The sequence below is a fragment of the Sturnira hondurensis genome, unplaced genomic scaffold (assembly GCF_014824575.4).
Source record: "Sturnira hondurensis isolate 20B ecotype Veracruz unplaced genomic scaffold, ASM1482457v3 Scaffold0015793, whole genome shotgun sequence".
NCBI classification, from domain to species: Eukaryota; Metazoa; Chordata; class Mammalia; order Chiroptera; family Phyllostomidae; genus Sturnira; species Sturnira hondurensis.
The window spans coordinates 3,510,888-3,528,395 of record NW_028088424.1 but is presented as its reverse complement, the minus strand read 5'-3'; the positions used below and the strand labels follow the sequence as shown (position 1 = coordinate 3,528,395).

At 45.7% G+C, this 17,508-nt stretch overlaps 1 protein-coding gene across 1 annotated transcript in view; it reads right to left on the bottom strand.

Moving 5' to 3' along the window:
• Nucleotides 1–13,988: 13,988 nt before the first annotated feature.
• Nucleotides 13,989–17,508, bottom strand: part of HTR3B (5-hydroxytryptamine receptor 3B) — a 64,707-nt gene continuing 61,187 nt past the window's right edge. The window contains exons 8-10 of the mRNA XM_037065680.1: nt 15,336–15,546; nt 15,016–15,198; nt 13,989–14,392 (exon numbers count right to left, since the gene is read on the bottom strand). Coding sequence (XP_036921575.1) covers nt 14,157–14,392; nt 15,016–15,198; nt 15,336–15,546 — 630 coding nt within the window. The 3' untranslated portion in view covers nt 13,989–14,156. The remainder of the gene's footprint in view (nt 14,393–15,015; nt 15,199–15,335; nt 15,547–17,508) is intronic.

Below are 17,508 nucleotides of genomic sequence, written 5' to 3'. Positions count from 1 at the left end.
TGAAAACTTTGCTGGATAGAGTTATCTTAGATGGAGGTCCTTGCCTTTCATGACTTGGAATACTTCTTTCCAGCCCCTTCTTGCCTGCAAGGTTTCTTTTGAGAAATCAGCTGCTAGACTTATAAGAATTCCTTTGTATGTAACTGTTTCCTTTTCTCTTGCTGCTTTTAAGATTCTCTCCTTATCTTTAATCTTGGGTAATGTAATTGTGATGTGCCTTGGTGTGTGCTTCCTTGAGACTCTCCAACTTTTTTGGTACTCTCTGAGCTTCCTGGACTTCCTGGAAGTGTATTTCCTTTGCTGGATTGAGGAAGTTCTTCTTCATTATTTTCTCAAATAAGTTTTTAATTTCTTGCTCTTCCTCTTCTCCTTCTGGCACCCCTGTGATTCAGATGTTGGAACATTTAAAGTTGTCCTGGAGGTTCCTAAGCCTCTCCTTTTTTTTTTTTTTTGAATTCTTGTTTCTTCATTCTGTTGTGGTAGAATGTTTATTTCTTCCTTCTGAGCCAAATCATTGATTTGAGTCCCAGTTTCCTTCCCGTCACTGTTGGTTGTGACGGGAAGGAAATATATATATTTCCTTTATTTTTTATATATTTTCCTTTACTATATATTTTTCTTTATTTCACTTTGTATAACCTTCACTTTTCCCTCTCTTTTGTAACCATACTGAATCATCTGTGAGCAACCTGATTACCAGTGTTTTGAACTGTGCCTCTGATAGGTTGGCTATCTCTTCATTGCCTAGTTCTATTTTTGAAAATTTTAAAAATATTTACTTATTAAATTTTAGAGAGAGGAGAATGAAGGGAGAAAGAGAAGGAAAGAAACATCAATATGTGGTTGCCCCTTGTGGGTATGTCCTCAAGTGGGGACCTGGCCCACAACCCAGGCATGTGCCCTGACTGGGAATTGAACTGACAACGTTTTCATTCACAGGCCAGCACTCAATCCACTGAGCCACATCAGCCAGGGCTATTTTTGGAATTTTGATCTGTTTTTTCATTTGGGGTATATTTTTTGTCTCAGTGTGCCTGTTACACTGTAAGGGCTGGAGCCTTAGGTATTCACCAAGACAGGGCACCCCACATCACTGAAATATGGTGCTTTACGTGGGGGAGGGGTCACAGAGGGAACAATGCTGCTTGCTCAGCTCTCAGCAGGCTTTCAGTCACTTCTCCCACTACCACAAGCACATTGGGCCCTTCTGGTGCTGATTACCAGGTGTGTGGGTTTGTGTACATTCTAGGACCCTATGAGTCTCTCCAATGAACTCTCCTATGAGGCTGAGAGTTTCTCCTGCTGCCACAACCCCCACAGATTTTTATAGCCAGATATTTTGAGGCTTTATTTCCCTGTGCTGGAACCCTGGGTTATGCAGTGTGTCTCACTGTCCAGTTCTTCTTCCCAGTTTATCCACACACAAGTATGGGACCACCTGGTCCACCACCTTGCCTACCTGGTCCTCCAATGGCCACCTTGCCCAGTCCTCTCTGCCCTCCTACTGGTCTGGATGAATATTTCTTCTTTAACTCCTTGGTTGTGGGACTTCCATATAGTTTGATTTTCTGGCAGTTCTGGTTATTTTTTGTTTTTAAATTTGTTGTTGTCCTGCTTTTGCTTGTGTGAGAAGGCATAGAGTATGTACCTATGCCTCCCTCTTGGCTGGAAGTGTTTTTGCAGATACCTTTCCTATGTTGTCCCCCAGATCTATTTCTCTAAAACTTTTACCCATTCAGTGCTATCCTTTGGGACTATTCAGAAGTATTCTAATTCCGTGTCAATGCAAAGTCCTTCCATCATCATGCCTTCTTGTCCACAGGCCCAAGACCTTCAATTCTTTCAGCACAGAGAATTAGAGTAGGAAAGACCCTGGACAGGGAAGGCAGACATTGTGCATAACCCACCTTGGAGCCTGCGGCATTGTGCCGTGTGTCTGGGACCCCACTGGTGCTTGACAGAGTTCACTGAATGAGTGGATGAAGGGAAGGACCTGGCACAATCCATAACTGAGGAAAGTGAATCTCAGTAAAGATCAGTGACATCAGCAAGGTCACCCGATTGCTAACTCCGGAACTAGTTCGTAGTTCAGAGGATTTTTCAGATTTCCATACCGGAGTGTGTTTAGAGGCTTGGCGTTGTTTTGTCTCCTCTTCTTCTTTTCAGGTTTGGCCTGGTTGGCTCCACAGAGGCCCTCCTGGCCCATCAGCCTTCTTCCTGCTCCTAACACATACCAGACATACCTTCCGCCTTACAGCCTTTGCTCTAGCTCTTCCCTCTGTCCAGAGCTCACTCCGCGCAGATGGCCACTTATGTAATTCCCCTTACCTCCTTCAAATCTTCGCCTAAATCTTACCTGCTCAGTGAAGGCTACCCTGACTACTCCATTCATCCCCTCACCTGCCCTGTCCCACCGCAGCCTTCCTGATCCCTCTTGCCCTGCCCAACTCTTTTCTTTTGTCCACAAAACCATCACCTCCTAATATTACACATGATGGACTTATTTTGATTCTTTATTCTCTGTTTCCATAATAGAATGCTAGCTCCATGAGAGCAGGAAGATTTGGGGGCTCTGTCTACTGATGTATCCTAAGTACCTAGAATAGAGAATGATACCTAGCAGGGGCTCACTAAATATTTGTTGAATGAATATCCCTACTCAAAGAACACAGCAGGTCTCCTGTTCTGAATCACCTCCCACAGGACACAGTAGGTGCCGAACATACACTTACTAATAGATAGATGGATTGGTTACATGGCATGTCTTTGTCAGTCTATAGCACTGTGTCCTAATTAGAAGGAGGCAGAAGGGAATTTAATAACAGAAAAGTCCATGTGATGATAGAAGCAGAAACAGGAGTGATGAGTCTTAAAAATGGAGGCAGCGGTCACAAACCAAGAAATGCAAGTGACCCCTAGAAGCTAAAAAGGGCTAGAAATTGAATTCTCCCCTCAGAGCCTTCAAAGGGAAACAGCCCTGTAAACACCTTGAGTTTAATCCAGTGAAACTGATTTTGGATTTCTGGCCTCCAGAGTTCTAAGAGAATACTGTATATCTGAGTGGTTTTAAGCCACTAAGTTTGTGCTAATTTATTACAGCAGCCATAGGAAATGAATACCTGCCATACCTCAGCTTCCTCTTCACAACCACCAGCACAAACCCAGGTATGTTTTCTCACATCATATAAAATCTCAGACCTTCAGAGACCAAGTTTGGGGTGGGAGGACCCTGCAATCCCTGAAGTGATTTCACTCTGATGGCCTCGTGGTCCTTCTCCAGAGTGCAGTTCCAAACTGAACCACCCACTTCCTCCTCCTGTTGGGCTTTCCAAACACTGTAAAGAGGCCCTGAAGTGTCCTGCTGACCTGGAGTAGCTTCCCCAAGAAGACCCTCTCAATCTTCCTGCTTCCAAGTATTTAATTAGTTCTAAATGAAGAGTCCTCCAAAAGCATCCAGCATTTTGCCCATTTGCTGACATAATCACATTTGCACTTTTGCTGTTGCCACTTATTGTCATCCTGGAAACTTTCCTTCCCCTCTGGTTCCCCTCCAGGTGTTTTCATGAGCACAGAGAGCAGCAGCACTTCGCAAAGCATGTGCTCTCATATTGTGGGGAAGTTCTGAATTCTACAGCTTGAGCTGTCATTCCATCAGACTGAGGTTGCTTCTCTTTAGCCTGGTCAGAGAGCGGATGGGGTCCAGGATTCTGGTCCAGGACAGTGTGTATGTCTTTTGCTTGAGTGCACTGGAGCAGGGGCCTCTTTTCCAGCAGGATAAACCTCAAGGGAAGCACACTGCACTGGGAAGCAGAAGACCCCAGCTCTCCTTCCTGCTCTGCGATTGAGACTACTAATTCCTTACCTTTGCAGCTTCCACCCCTCACAGGAGTTCATTTAACTGCCACAGCTCCCTGTGAGAGAGGGGGCCCTTGTTATTATCATCCCCTCTCTAAACACTAGAGATACTAGATGCATCTAGATACTAACAAAGCTACTAGATAGTACATCAGATAATCTTGAGTTCAAATACTACTCTTCTACTTACTCATTGTATGATGGGCAAGTTACTTAACTTAACTTTGGGCTTTGGTGTCTGTATATATACATTTACCCTACCATAGAACTAAGTTAGATACAATATGAGAAGTTCTCATGCAATGTACTACACATAATAAGTGTGCCATAGATGTCCCATAGGTGTTAGCTATCAGTAGTCAGCAACGTTACCATTGTCTTCACTACTACCTTGGATTTATTGTTATCCTTTTTCAGCCTCATCTACAAAATGAGAGCTTTGAAGAAGCTGGTATAGTTCCTTGCCATCTTCAAGTTACCACTTCAAATACATGTGCACACACATGCCCACACACACACCCCACTGCCCAAAGAGGCAATGCAGGGGACCCCAGGCCTACAAAGCCACAGTGACAAGCCTGGGCTCTACACAGGAATCCTCAGTGTCAAGTTCAGGTGTCAGGGTGAATATCATGGTAGATAAAATGCAGGAGGGCAGGGGCTGATAGGAGAGATGGTCTTAATGGCCGGAAGAGTCAGCAGGCAGTAGGGAGACCTGATGACGGGAACTGCAGCCCCAGAACCATCTCCTTCTGTAGCCCTGAAAGCAGTGCCCATAAAACCTAATGGGTGTTTGAAATGTCACCAGCAGGGGCAGGTCTGACATGGAAACAGCTTTTATCCCTCCCAGGGACTGGGGCTGAGACAAGGTGGCGGGGAGAGAAGGCCACGGGGCGGCCTTGGGGACCTGATGGAGAGACAGGGTGTCGGCTGTACTTGAGCAGCACTTCTGCCAACACTGGTACTGCTGGAGGCAGAGTAATAAATTTGGTGACAGCAGCCTGGCCTATCTGGTCACTTGGGGTTCTTCCCCTCTGTACCCCCAGTACCCAGTGCTTTAATATGAGTTGGCAGCAAGGTGCTTCCCCTGCTGCAGCTTGGCTGGCCACCTTTCAGGGAGTTCGGAGTGCACGTTCCTTCATCTAGATACCCCTGTGCCCGTTCTCTGGGCCAGGCTGGCACTAGGTGCCAAAGATACCAGAAGGATGATTTCGGCATGCTTCCTCCAGTCTCGGGTATACCTCCACCTGATGTTCTCAGTGTGAAGAAGCTCTGTGCAATGGAGGTGGTTTGGGTGAACTAAGGGACTGCATCAATACATCACACAAGGTGAAGAATTCACACAACTGAGGTCCCTGGAGACCCTAAGGCCATGACGCAGCAGGCAGGAAGGCTCTGAGGGGTTCTGAGGGGAAAAAGGGGTGCTGCTGGTGCTGGCAGCTTAGTTCACCAGAAAAGAGGGTGCCCGCTGTCAGGGGAAGGAGGGCAGTGGAAGGGGCCTTCCTTTATCTTCACTCCCTCTCTCTTTGGATGGCACACACAGAGCCATTGCCACCACCTGCCCAAAACCTATAATTCAGCTGCCCAGCTGCACCGAGTGCTTGACTACTCTGATTGTGAGGAGAACAGATTACTGAGCGGATTGCAGTGATTGGCAGGAGAGTGGCCAGCCCAGCTGCCCTGGGAGCGGAGGCAGGCCCACATGGCCTTGTATTGTCCCCGAACCCCTAGCCCCCAGGCTTGCTGTGGAGCTCCCTCCCAGAGCTCCCACTCTCTCCCTCTCCATCCTTCTTTAGATTCATGCTTACCTAACTGTAACATGCAGATGTGAACCCCCTGGGGCCTGGTCAGAATTCCAATTCCCATTCAGTTGGTCCAGCAGGGCCCAAGCTTCTGCATCTCTCACCAATTCCCAGGAGGTACTGATGCTGCTCTTCTAAGGACCAGATTTGCAGAAGGAAATCCTTAGCATTGACATAGCTTTCCCACATATGTCACCTCTCTGGGCCCTCAGAATAGCCCTGTTGAGTAACAAGGTGTTGAGTAGTAGCAATAATAACTGCTGAGGTCTCAATGTTTCTAGTGCAAGGCACTGCGCCGGGCACTTCGTAAACTATCTCATTCTGTCTTCACAGCACCTTGGTGAAAGAGCTCTTTTTCAGAAGTTACAGGTGAGAGAAAAAATGAGGTTCAAGGATAACTCAGTAACTTGCTCACATCCCAATTTGAATGAGCACTGGAGTTGGAATTCAAATTCATATCTTCTAACACCAGACCCAGCATACCCTCTTTAGCTTTAGAGTCAGTCCATTGACTTGTATTGCCTCTTTTCAAAGAAGTACCCAGAAAAAAATCAACTGCATACCGCTGGGTTACTCAGAGGGGCTGTGTTACCATTTCTGTTATTTTCCATATTCTGAGGCTATGACATTTGGGGCCTTGCTGGTCCTAGACAGCTACTAGAGACACCAACAACTCACCCATCTGTTCACTCCTCACGTGCAAACCAACCAATCCAGAGCTCGTGTTCCAACCACCTCTTTTATGGGGTTCTCTACTCCAGGCCACACTATCCACCTACCCTGACCACCCTCGGGGTCAGGTACTAGATAGCTAGGGACAGTCCTGTGCCCTAGAGCCTGCTGAAATTATTCAGAATGGGCATTCTTAAGCCTGCTTCCCCTGCCTCACCTATTTCTTCTGGGGAAACTGCAGTGAAAACTCTGGCCCTCTCTGCCTGCAGTCAACATTGGTGTTTTCTTGTGTGGGTCCCCCTGCCCTGCCCTGCCCCTCCCATGGCATGCCCCCTCCCTCCTCCTAGGAGCTGTGAGGAATAAACTGCCTTTTCACTGGCAATTGTCTCCTGATCTGTTGTCTTTAGTATATCTCAGATTTTCTATTAATACACTATATTTTAAAGCAGGAGCACAGCCAAGGGAGTCCCTACCCCACTTCCATGAAGTCTTAAGTTTTGTCTTAATTCTCATTTTTTGCTTCTTCACCAAAATACATCAGAATTTGTTGTATCAGAAAGTAAATAATTTTCCTAACAACACCATACTGAGTAAAACTGGTGGTCTAGAAGATGGGCCTTGTTCATTCTGGGCCTTTGAGTACACCTGGCACATTGCTGTGCTGCTCTGGGGACACACGTGCCCCTGTTGAGAATTTGGCATGACTCCTCTCATCAATTAGTACTCGGGGATAGCAGAGTTTTAAACAACTCTCCAGGAATGGGCATAAGTGGAGGGATTTTGATCGGTTTTGTGCATGATGCTGGGGAAGGCAGAGTTAGGGAGAGCACAGCAGTAAGAGGTTTTTTGGTCAGTGTGGTGACATAGGTCCCTAGGTAAGTGCAGAAGGGGAAGAGTAGGGAGCAGACCGAAATTTAGGCAAACTTCAGTTATTGCAAAACTACCAAACTTAGTCCTGGTGCTCAAGGAGCCAGGAGGTGAGAGGAGGCAGTGGGAGGATGGAACTGGGGTGGACAAGGAGGATTGTGTGGGGAAGAGCTGAGAAGACAAGATTGGAGGAGAGGTGGAGAGAAAAAGAATGGTCCACAGCCCTCCATTTCCTTGCTCTGGGCTTGGAGCTCTCCTGAGAGGATTGGCAGGGTGACCGGAAGTGGGGTCTGATTAGGGGCTGGCTGTCCACATGCAGCTTGGTCCCTAGTGACACTGAGTAGGGCTGATAATCCCACTAGGCCTGAGAGGGCTCCAAGTCTTTGGAGCCTGGCACTAGGCTCAGGGAGAGGTAGCAAGCTCATGGTGAAGGGGAGGGAGCAGGAGACTCCCCCCACCCCCAGACCTGGAGTCGGTTGTCTGTCACAGAGCTTGCCCAGTGCCCAGCAGCCCCTTCCCACCCCTGCAGAAACCCTCCCTGCAATTCCCGCTTTACGGACTCTGCCAAATGAAGCACAAACTTAACTATATCACCCCCCTGACAGGACAGGGGAGGGCACTGTGCGGTCCCCCAATCTAATCACTGGCGTGGGTCATTTCAATTACAGACACCAGAGTGTGGTGGGGGTGTTGCTGCCCATAAAAGCCTCCATGCTGTTGTTCAGCTAATTATGAAGCTCTTACTGTCTCAGCAGGTAGATAACTCAGAACTGAGAGGTTCTGACTGCTGAGATGGAGCGTGAGCCAGGGAACAGGACAGGAAGATGCCTGGGTTGGGCCTCAGGGCACAGCTGGAGTTGCAGGGAGGGAGGCACAGCCTCTCTGGAGGGAACATGGGAACAGAGGTCTTTGCCCTGAGGTGACCAGTCATCCCCCATCCGGGAATTGATGGAGGAATGCCTTATCTGCAAAGTGAAGATCTGAAGTTTTCTAGACACCTCAGAGTCACAGGGTAGAGTAAAAAAATGTGAGTTCCACCTCCTGGTACTAACCTTGCTTTTAGATGTATAATTAGCTCCCTAAGGGGAGAGAGGATCTGGGAACCCTGGAGGCTGTGCTGAGAGGAGGGCTAATTCTGTCAGGGGTGATCTCATGCTAGCAGCTCTTTGGTGTGCTTCCTGGTCTGACCTGTCCAGGCTTCAAACCAGACCACTGGAGATGGGGGGGGCCCTTAGACATGTAAGAGGTGAGGGCTCAGCTTCCTTAACCACAACAGCCCCTCTCCTCCAGTACATCCCAAGAAGGAGATGGGGATGTCTTAGGAGGAGAGTGAGACCCACACCTAATTAATGGCCATGCAAAAGGCTGCAAAGACTATGAGAAAATGTAACAGCAGTACTTGGAGGTTATTCTGAGATGTAATGACAAACAGAGGGCTGCCTATCTAGCCTGGGGCTGTGCTTAACCAACTCTCTATTCTAGACGTCAGTGAAGTCCCCAGCACTGAAACTATGATTTCTTGGTGAGTGCTAAAACTACCTTAGAGATTCTGGGGAACAGCAGATGGTAGAAGCAGTCACAGCTTGGAAAATCCCATCTTTGCTCTGTTCATCAGTTTCCTTCCCTTATGAAAAAGGAATCACGAAATTAATAAACATTTGGAGGGATGGAGCTAAAACTGCTCTGTAAGTAGGGCTATTGGGACCCTATCTTCCTCCCACAGCAGAGGCACACCATCCCAGGAGCAGGGCTCTAGAGCCATTTGTTAATAATGGCATTGCTTTGGGATGTACAACCGATCTGACTCTAGGACTTGGAATGTGTTCCTGGTTGCCATGTTGAGATCAGGGACACTTGGCACACGGACAGAGGAGAGCCCAGCTTATTGGCCAGTCTCCACTCCTGAACGGCTGGCTCTTATAGGCTGACATAAAGAACTTGAGACACATAACACATAACACAGGCAGCCCCCATAACACAAGTCCCCTATAAGAAGCCAGGTGATGGCTTCTGCCCTTGGCCTCAGGATCCTGGGATAAATGCACTTCTGGGGACTGTGTGGGCAGGGCCGGCTGTGGCAAGATGGGGAACTGCACAGGCAGGGCTGGCTGCAGGAGAAACTGAGACTCAGATCTGACTGTGGAATATGGTGGTGGTGGCCACGGTGGGAGAAACTCCCAGTCTCACATGAGAGTTCACTGGATTCTGATGGAAGTATCTGAAAATGGGACCTCACATGCACACTAAGAACTCAAAACTGGAATCCATCCGTTAAAGTGGACAGGCCTTATTTTTATTTTGAGATGTATTATTTACTTTTGAAAGTGATGTTAAATACATTGCTTTATTCTGATCTTCAAAACTCTACAATATGGGTAGAGTAACTATAAGCAGCCCCAGTGTCGAGTAGGGTAAGCTGAAGCCCTGAGAATTTAAGCTCAAAGTCCCCTAGCTATACAGTGTTAGAGCCAGGACCAAAATCAGGTGCTTTCCTCAAGACATGGTGGAAAAGGAACTCCATAGTGGGGAGTTCACTGCAGGCTTTCTTCTCCTCTAAAACCTGAGGAAGTGAAGAGAGATTTAGGAATCAATTTAGAGGCTAACTGAGCAGGTAGAGGCAGAGGAAGCCAGTTGTAGAAAGTAGGAAGTGAGGAGGGAAACAGGTGGAGGTTCGTGCGGACACTTCCTGCTCACCAACTTCTTATATTCCTCATTTCATTCGCAGCAGCAGTGGAATTTCATGGACAATTGGCATTGAGCACTAACTGGGAGGTAATGGGAGAGAAGGGATGCAGGTAAATGCTGTTTGAATTTAAATTCTTTTTCTTCCAGGAGGTGGGGAGGATGGAGGGTGACAGATTGTTTTAAAGCAATTTTAGAGCTGGAAAAGTTTCTAGCAAACAGCTTTGGACTTTTATGCCCTCTGTAGCAGTATTAGGAGTGATAACTGTCGTTCAGCCCACTGTGTTCATCCGCCCACCAACTCTTGGCGGCTGCCCTGAGTGAGGGATGCTGAGGAACTGGGTGTATAACCTTAGGTAGATTTTATCCTTCAGACTTTGGAAGACACACTAGAAATATGTCCACCATCCCTGAGCTAGAATGAATGGTTCTGTGATAGTTATTGTGGAATCACCATAACCAAAACTCTGTATGGATCTGGGCAGAGAGGAGAGATAAACTAGAAACAGAAAACAGGATTACTATTCTAGGAGTGTGTGATCTACTTGACAAGTGATGTACAGACACACACACATACACACCACCACAAAACGTTCAAAGGGAAAAGAATAAAAGGTAATGTAAGACTAAAGATAGAAAAGAGGATAGAGTCATGAGGTGATAAAGTAAAAAAGGTTGGGGGAAGGAGTCTGTGATATACAGGTTGGTGAAACAAAAGACTATGTCATCTAAAAGTGGAAGCCTACATGGAAATGAAGCCCTTACTGACGAGGATGGCAAGCAAGTTGGCTTGGCTGGATTAAAGACTTGGTAATAGGAAACAATAAAAAATGCAGAAAGCCAAGTATAAGGGGAGAGACATTTTGTGGAAGGCTTGAATTCCAATCTTAAGATTCAGGGTATGAAGCCACAGAAACTGCTATATGATAGGCTAGTCAATGCAGATATGGCTATAAAAGAGGTGATCCAGAAGTTGATGAGTTACCCAAGTGTCAGGTGATCTGGGCTCTTTTGTTCAAGAGGAGTAGCTGTAGGCATACGTAGGAAGCTGAGGGGCCACTGGGACTCTGATGGTTAATTTTGTGTGTCAACTTGGCTAGACCACAATACCAACATATTTGGTTAAACATTCTAGTTGTTTCTGCGAAGGTATTTTGTTTATATAAGATTAACATTTAAATCAGTAGACTGTTTTTAAAGCATATTTTATTAATTATGCTATTACAGCTTTCCCAATTTTCCCCCTTATCCTCCCTCCACCCTGAACCCCCCCAACCCTCCAGCATCCTCCCCTTAGTTCATGTCCATTAATTGTACACTTAAGTTTTTTTTGAGTTCTCTGTTTCCTATACCATTTTTGATCTCTCCCTGTCTATTTTATGCCTACCAATTATGCTTCTTTCTCCCTGTTCCTTCCCCCCATTCCTTCCTTCCCCCTCCCCACTGAAATCCCTTCATCTGATGGCCATCTATTTCTCTAATTCTGTTCCTGTTCTAGTTGTTTGCTTATTTTTTGTTTTCATTGTTTTTATTTTCTTTTAGGTTCATTTGTTGATAGTTGTGAGTTTATTGTCATTTTACTGTTCACATTTTTTATCTTCCTTTTCTTAGATAAGTCCCTTGACCATTTCATGTAAGAATGGCTTGGTGGTGATGATCTCCTTTAACTTGACCTTATCTGGGAAGCACTTTATCCACCCTTGCATTCTAAATGAAAGCTTTGCTGAATAGAGTAATCTTGGATGGAGGTCCTTGCCTTTCATGACTTGGAATACTCCTTTCCAGCCCCTTCTTGCCTGTAAGGTTTATTTTGAGAAATCAGCTGACAGTCTTATGGGCACTCTGTATGTAACTGTCTCCATTTATCTTGCTGCTTTTAGGATTCTCTTTTTATCTTTAATCTTGGGTAACTTAATGATGATGTGCATCCGCGTGTCCCGGTTTGGGTCCAACTTCTTTGGGACTCTCTGGGCTTCCTGGAAATCTATTTCCTTTGCCAGGTTGAGCAAGTTTTCCTTCATTATTTGTTCAAATAGGTTTTCAACTTCTTGCTGTTGTTCTTCTCCTTCTGGCACCCCTATGTTTTGAATATCTGAACATTTCAGGTTGTCCAAGAGTTTTCCAAGTCTCTCTTCAGTTTTTTTAATTTTTGTTTCTTCATTCTGTTCCAGTTAGATGTTTATTTCTTCCTTTTGTTCCATATTGTTGCTTTGAGTCCTGGTTTCCTTCCTGTCACTGTTGGTTCCCTGAATATTTTGCTTTATTTCATTTTGGGTATCTTTCATTTGTTCTTTCATTTTTTGACCAAGCTCAATCAGTTCTGTGAGCATTTTGACTACCAGGGCTTTAAATTCTCTATCAAATAGGTTGGCTATCTCCTCATCACTTAGTTCTTTTTCTGAAGCTTTGTTCTGTTCTTTCATTTGAGCCATACTTCTTTGTCTTGGTACATATGCTAAATTGTAGGGGGCAGAGTCTTAGCTATTTACCAGGGCTGGGCAACCCTCCTTGCTGCGCTATGGGGAAGAGGCCAGAGAGGGAACAATGCAGCTCTCTTTCTTGTCTCTAGCCTCTTTCCAAGAAACTCTCATGTGAGACTGGGAGTTTCTCCCACCATGGCAACCACCACCATAGTCCACAGTCAGCTCTGAATCTGTTTCTCCTGCAGCCAGCCCAGCCTGTGCAGTTCCCCATCTTGCCACAGCCGGCCCTGCCCACACAGTCCGCTGCCTTGCAACAATTTTTCTCATTCCATCCTGCCCACACCATGGGGTTTTACATGTCTGGTTGTTCTGGCTGACTTTTGCTTTAATTTCTTGGTTGTTGGAGTTCCATGCAGTTTGATTTTATGGCACTTCTGGTTGTTTATTGATTTTAGATTGGTTGATATCCTCCTTTGGTTGTACAAGGAAGCAAAGGGTTTCTGCCTATGCCTCCATATTCTAAATTGGTAGACTTTGAATAAAACAGATTATTCTCCAGAAAGTGAGTGGGCTTCATCCAATCATTTGAAGGTCTTATCAGGAAAAGACTGACCTACCTGGAAGAGGAAATCCTGCTGGCAGAGTGCCTTAAGACTCAAACTGGAACTCTTGCCTGTTGTTTCAAGCCTGCTGGCCTAGCCTGCAGATTTTAGATTTGCCAGCCTCCCTAATCACATCAGTGCTGTGGGCTGAATTGTGTCTCCCCCAAATGTATATGTTCAAGTCCTAACCCCCAGTATTTTACAATGTGATTGCATTTGGACACGGGGGTCTTTAGAAAAGTAATTAAAGTTAAATGAAGTCATTAGTGTAGGTCCTAGTTCAATATGACTAGTTTCCTTATAAGAGGAGGAAATTTGGACAGACACACACAGAGAAAAGACCATATAAAAACACATGGAGAAGGCTGTCAACTACAAGCCAAAGAGAGGTTTCAGAAGAAACTGACCCTGCCAGCACCTCAACCTTGGACTTCTGGCCTCCAAAGCTGTGAGAAAATAAGGCTTTGTTAAAGCCACATAATCTGTGGTATTTTTTTTTTATGGCAGACCAAGCTAACTAATACAGAATAACAGGTTATAAATTCCTTGAACCCAAGGGCCATGCATTAAGCCTATCCCCCAGTTCAGTGCCTTACATGTGGTGTGTGCTGACTGAACATTGTACTAGGTTGAGCCTGGAAGCCTTGGCATGCGGATTCCCTCCAATAGTAATGCACTGACTGCTGAGGTAATGCAGGGGAAGATGGACTCGACTAGGATAGTGGAACAAGAGCTTCAGGACACAGATATAGCAGAAATTTTGTGCCCTGGTTGATACAAGGTTCACTTTAGGCATCAAGTCAAGCAAAGAATGATGTATGACTAGCCTGTTTAGTATTTTCTGGTGCACTTAACACAATGTCTAGAACTCGATTGAATGATTGACTGAATAAGTGACCAAGACAGGCTGGGAGCTGAAGGGATCTTACACTGCTGAAAATACATAATATGCATGTATGCACCTAGAAATTTGCTAAAAAGGACTGCTATCATTGGTTACTTTGGGGAATGAACTGGGATAAAGGCAGGCTTACTTTTCCCATATGCCCCATACTATTTTCATCATGACTACATTACTCCTGGGTCATGTAATAGCTGATTAGGTAGTCATAACTGGACTGAATGAAAAGAGGCACAGGGGCTGGAGAGCCTTTTAACCCCCCATCCCTCTCCTCTAATCTCCCCACAGGAAACGCTCAACCTTCCCAACGTGTTGTGAGAGCACATTGATTGAGAACAGCCAGCTTTAGTCTTCACAAGCGGCTCCACAGTGCCCAGAGTGAGCACAGGGTGATGGTGTAGAGTCCCAACACCACAAGGTAGCCTTGAAAGAGCAGTTGGTCAAAGCGTTCCAGGAGGGCCAGCCACCCAGCCTCCTGTTGGTCCATCTGGTCCTGGGTTTGGAAGTAGCTGCTGATAGAGTGAAGCTGGGACAAGACTTCATCCAGGGTTCCTGACTGAGCCTGGTGCTCTTGACAGACAGGGGACTCTGTGTGAGAGAGGAAAACAGCCTAGATCAACCTGGGACTACCAAGGCCTCTTCCCCCTGGACTTCCCACTAAGGCTGATGGCCTCATCCTTCAAGGAAAGTTGTGGGCAAAACTGGGAAGTAAGTTATCTTAGAGTTGGGGACTCTCTCCCTACCTGCTGAGGGAAGGCAAAACTGCTGAAGGAAGCCCTGGAGAACATGGCAGAATTCTGTTTTGTAAGTAGGGTGTCTAGGCTAGATCCCTCCAGGAATTTTCTGAGGCAGGGGCCAGCCCCTATTGACTCAGTTGGAGCTTTACTGCTGAGATGATTCTTAAACCTCTGCACATTAAGCAACTACAATCCAAAGTTACACACACACACTGTTTGTATGTGTCTAAAAATAGAATGAACTAAGGGAATTGAGGACCTGACCATCAAGTTAAAATGAGACTTCCCTAGAAGCCAGCAAGAGGTAGCCTTCAGTCCCCAGAGAAGTAATGTAAAATGCAGCACAGAGGCTAAGAAGTAGATGTTTCACATTTATTCACAAAGTCCAACACATAGCCTGGTGTTCCACTAATGGGACTGGTACTGAGGGTGAGAAAGAAAGACAGGGTAGGGAGCTCAAGGATTCTCACAAACCTGTCACCCCAACAAGTTGAGCCCTGGGATCCATTCTGAGTCCATCAGCATTGGTGTCTCCTTGAAGGCACAAGAGGGGCTGCTCCTGCCCGCTACGCTGCCCATCATGAAGGAATTTGACCAGCAAGATGGACTTCGATAAGCTGAGAACCAAGAAGGCCATGCAAACTGTGAAGAAGACCCCTGAGAGAAAAGGAATCAGAGGAGGTAGAGTTGGCTGGAGTCACAGGGGCCTCTCCCTCCCCAGATCTGAAAGGCAATCACAGCTCTCTTTCAGAAGTCATGCAAGATGGGTGTCTGGCACCCCCAAGGCTGCATACCAATCAGAGGGGTGCTCACTGCGCTCTGTGGAATGTCGTCAGACATGTTGACCCTGAAGACGGTGTAGCCCACCAGCATGCTGATCTTAAACACAATCCTGGCACGGCACGTGGGTGGTATATAGAAGCTCCCCAGGTCCACAAGCATGAGGAAGATGCTGGGAATCAGTAGGCTCACAACATAGGTCAGTGGGCGCCTGCGAATCACCACCTGACCAGGGAAAAGAAATCTGTTGAAATGAGGGTCTAAGCCGATGGACAAGTATTTAGCCAAACCCATAGCCAAGAACATGCCCTGAAGTCCCAACATGTGTGCATAATGTGAAAAGTCTATATAGTTTAGAAATAGGAGACTATTTTGTGGTTTAGAAAGTAGAAAACAATCTTTTAAGTTTTTACATACAATTAATATTAATATTATTAACAATAAGAAGAAGAAGCTACCATTTATTTAGCACTTTCTGTTTGCTAGGCACCAGACTAAGTATTTCATGTGTTTTGTCTTAGTTAATCTTCCTCACAACTCTAAGGGCTGCATATTATTAATTCCATTTTATAAACAAGGAAACCTAGGTTCATGGAGACGTAATTGTTGTCTAAACTCATATAGCTGCTGAGTACAAAACTGTTTTAAACCAGGTCTTACATAAAAATCTTTCTTCGTAAACCTCTTGTTATGCAACATATTGCATTGTATTGGGTTTAGTCTGTCTTCTTACTGGAATGAGAGCTTCTTAACACCTGTGAGTGTATCTGTCAGAGCCTGGGCAGGAACAAAGCATAATTAAATTGGAAAATCTGAGGAGGACTTAATAAAGAGACTGTTGAGAAGGTGTGGGCAGGTTATAGGAAAACCACAAGAAAGAGGGCAGTGCCCCAGGGATTTGGGGTAACTGACTGAGTGAGCTATTCCTACCCTGAAAGGGACCTGAGGAGAAAGCTGTGTGAGGAGGACTGTGGACAGTTGTGGCTCCCTCTTAGGGACAAAGCCAGCCTGGCAGTGATTCCACAGAGAGGAAAATGGAGAGATAAGCAAGCACCCCATTCACTCCAGTCTCCTGCCAATGCCCTCTTTTGGCCAGTCATGACCAGGGATTCCAACTCTGTAGGCCATACATAGCTCAGTCTTCTAGAGCACAGAGCACAGGGAGAAGGGGAACATGGATCTGTGTGGGGTACAACTGAAGATACCCAATATGGCCTGTGGCGTGGCTGGTGTACCAAGCTGCTGAGTGGGTTTTGTAGCTGGGAATTTGAGCCTTATAAACAAACAAGTGAGCAAAATAGAACCAGAGGCATGGAAATAAGGAACAGATCAGAGGGGAGGGGAAAGGGCGATAAGGGTGGAAAGAAGGGGAAGGGACTAGTCAAGGAACCCACGAATGACCCATGGACATGGACAATGGTGTGGGGATTGTATGTGGAAGTGGGGTGGGTGGGTGGGGTAGAGGAGAGCCATGGGGGGGGGAATTGGGACAATTGTAATAGAACAACAATAAAATATTTAATTAAAAAGAAATATCATGATTTTTGTTGCCATTCTTTAGCTTCTCTGGGATGGTGACCAGAAGTGTCTTTAAAAAACACAAACTATTTTCATTCTTCCTGGGGAGAAATGAGGGAATGACAGGACTGCTTCTCTCACCAGACAGTAGGCCCTTTGAGGGTGAAAGCAGCAACTTTTAAAAATCTCTCACAGTACCAGAAATAATACCTGTTTTATGAACAAATGGATGGTCTAGGCCTTTACTTTTGGATTTGGAAAAAATATCTGAAATTTTCCATTTCTCTGATTCGTAAAGCAGTGTTAGGTTTTCTATATGTCAGAGAGTACACTTGATAGTTTTGTGCATGTGGTGTGATTTAGTTAATCCTCATTGTAAGCTTGTTGGCAGGTAATATATAATATAGCCATTTTATACATTTTAACAAATAAAACTCAGTGCCTTTTAGTAAGGTAAGTGGCAGAGCTGGGATGTGCCTCCACATCTGATTTCAAGCCTAGTGTTCTTTTTCATATAACAGGGTTACAACTCTCGACCTGACCAGACCTCTGATTCCAGTTCAGGGTTCTTCTCCCTCAACCCTGTTTCCTTCTATGGAAGAGAATCACAGAGAAATCACCAAGACAGAGGCCAGGAATCGTGCAGATGGTGGCAGGGAAAGAACTTGA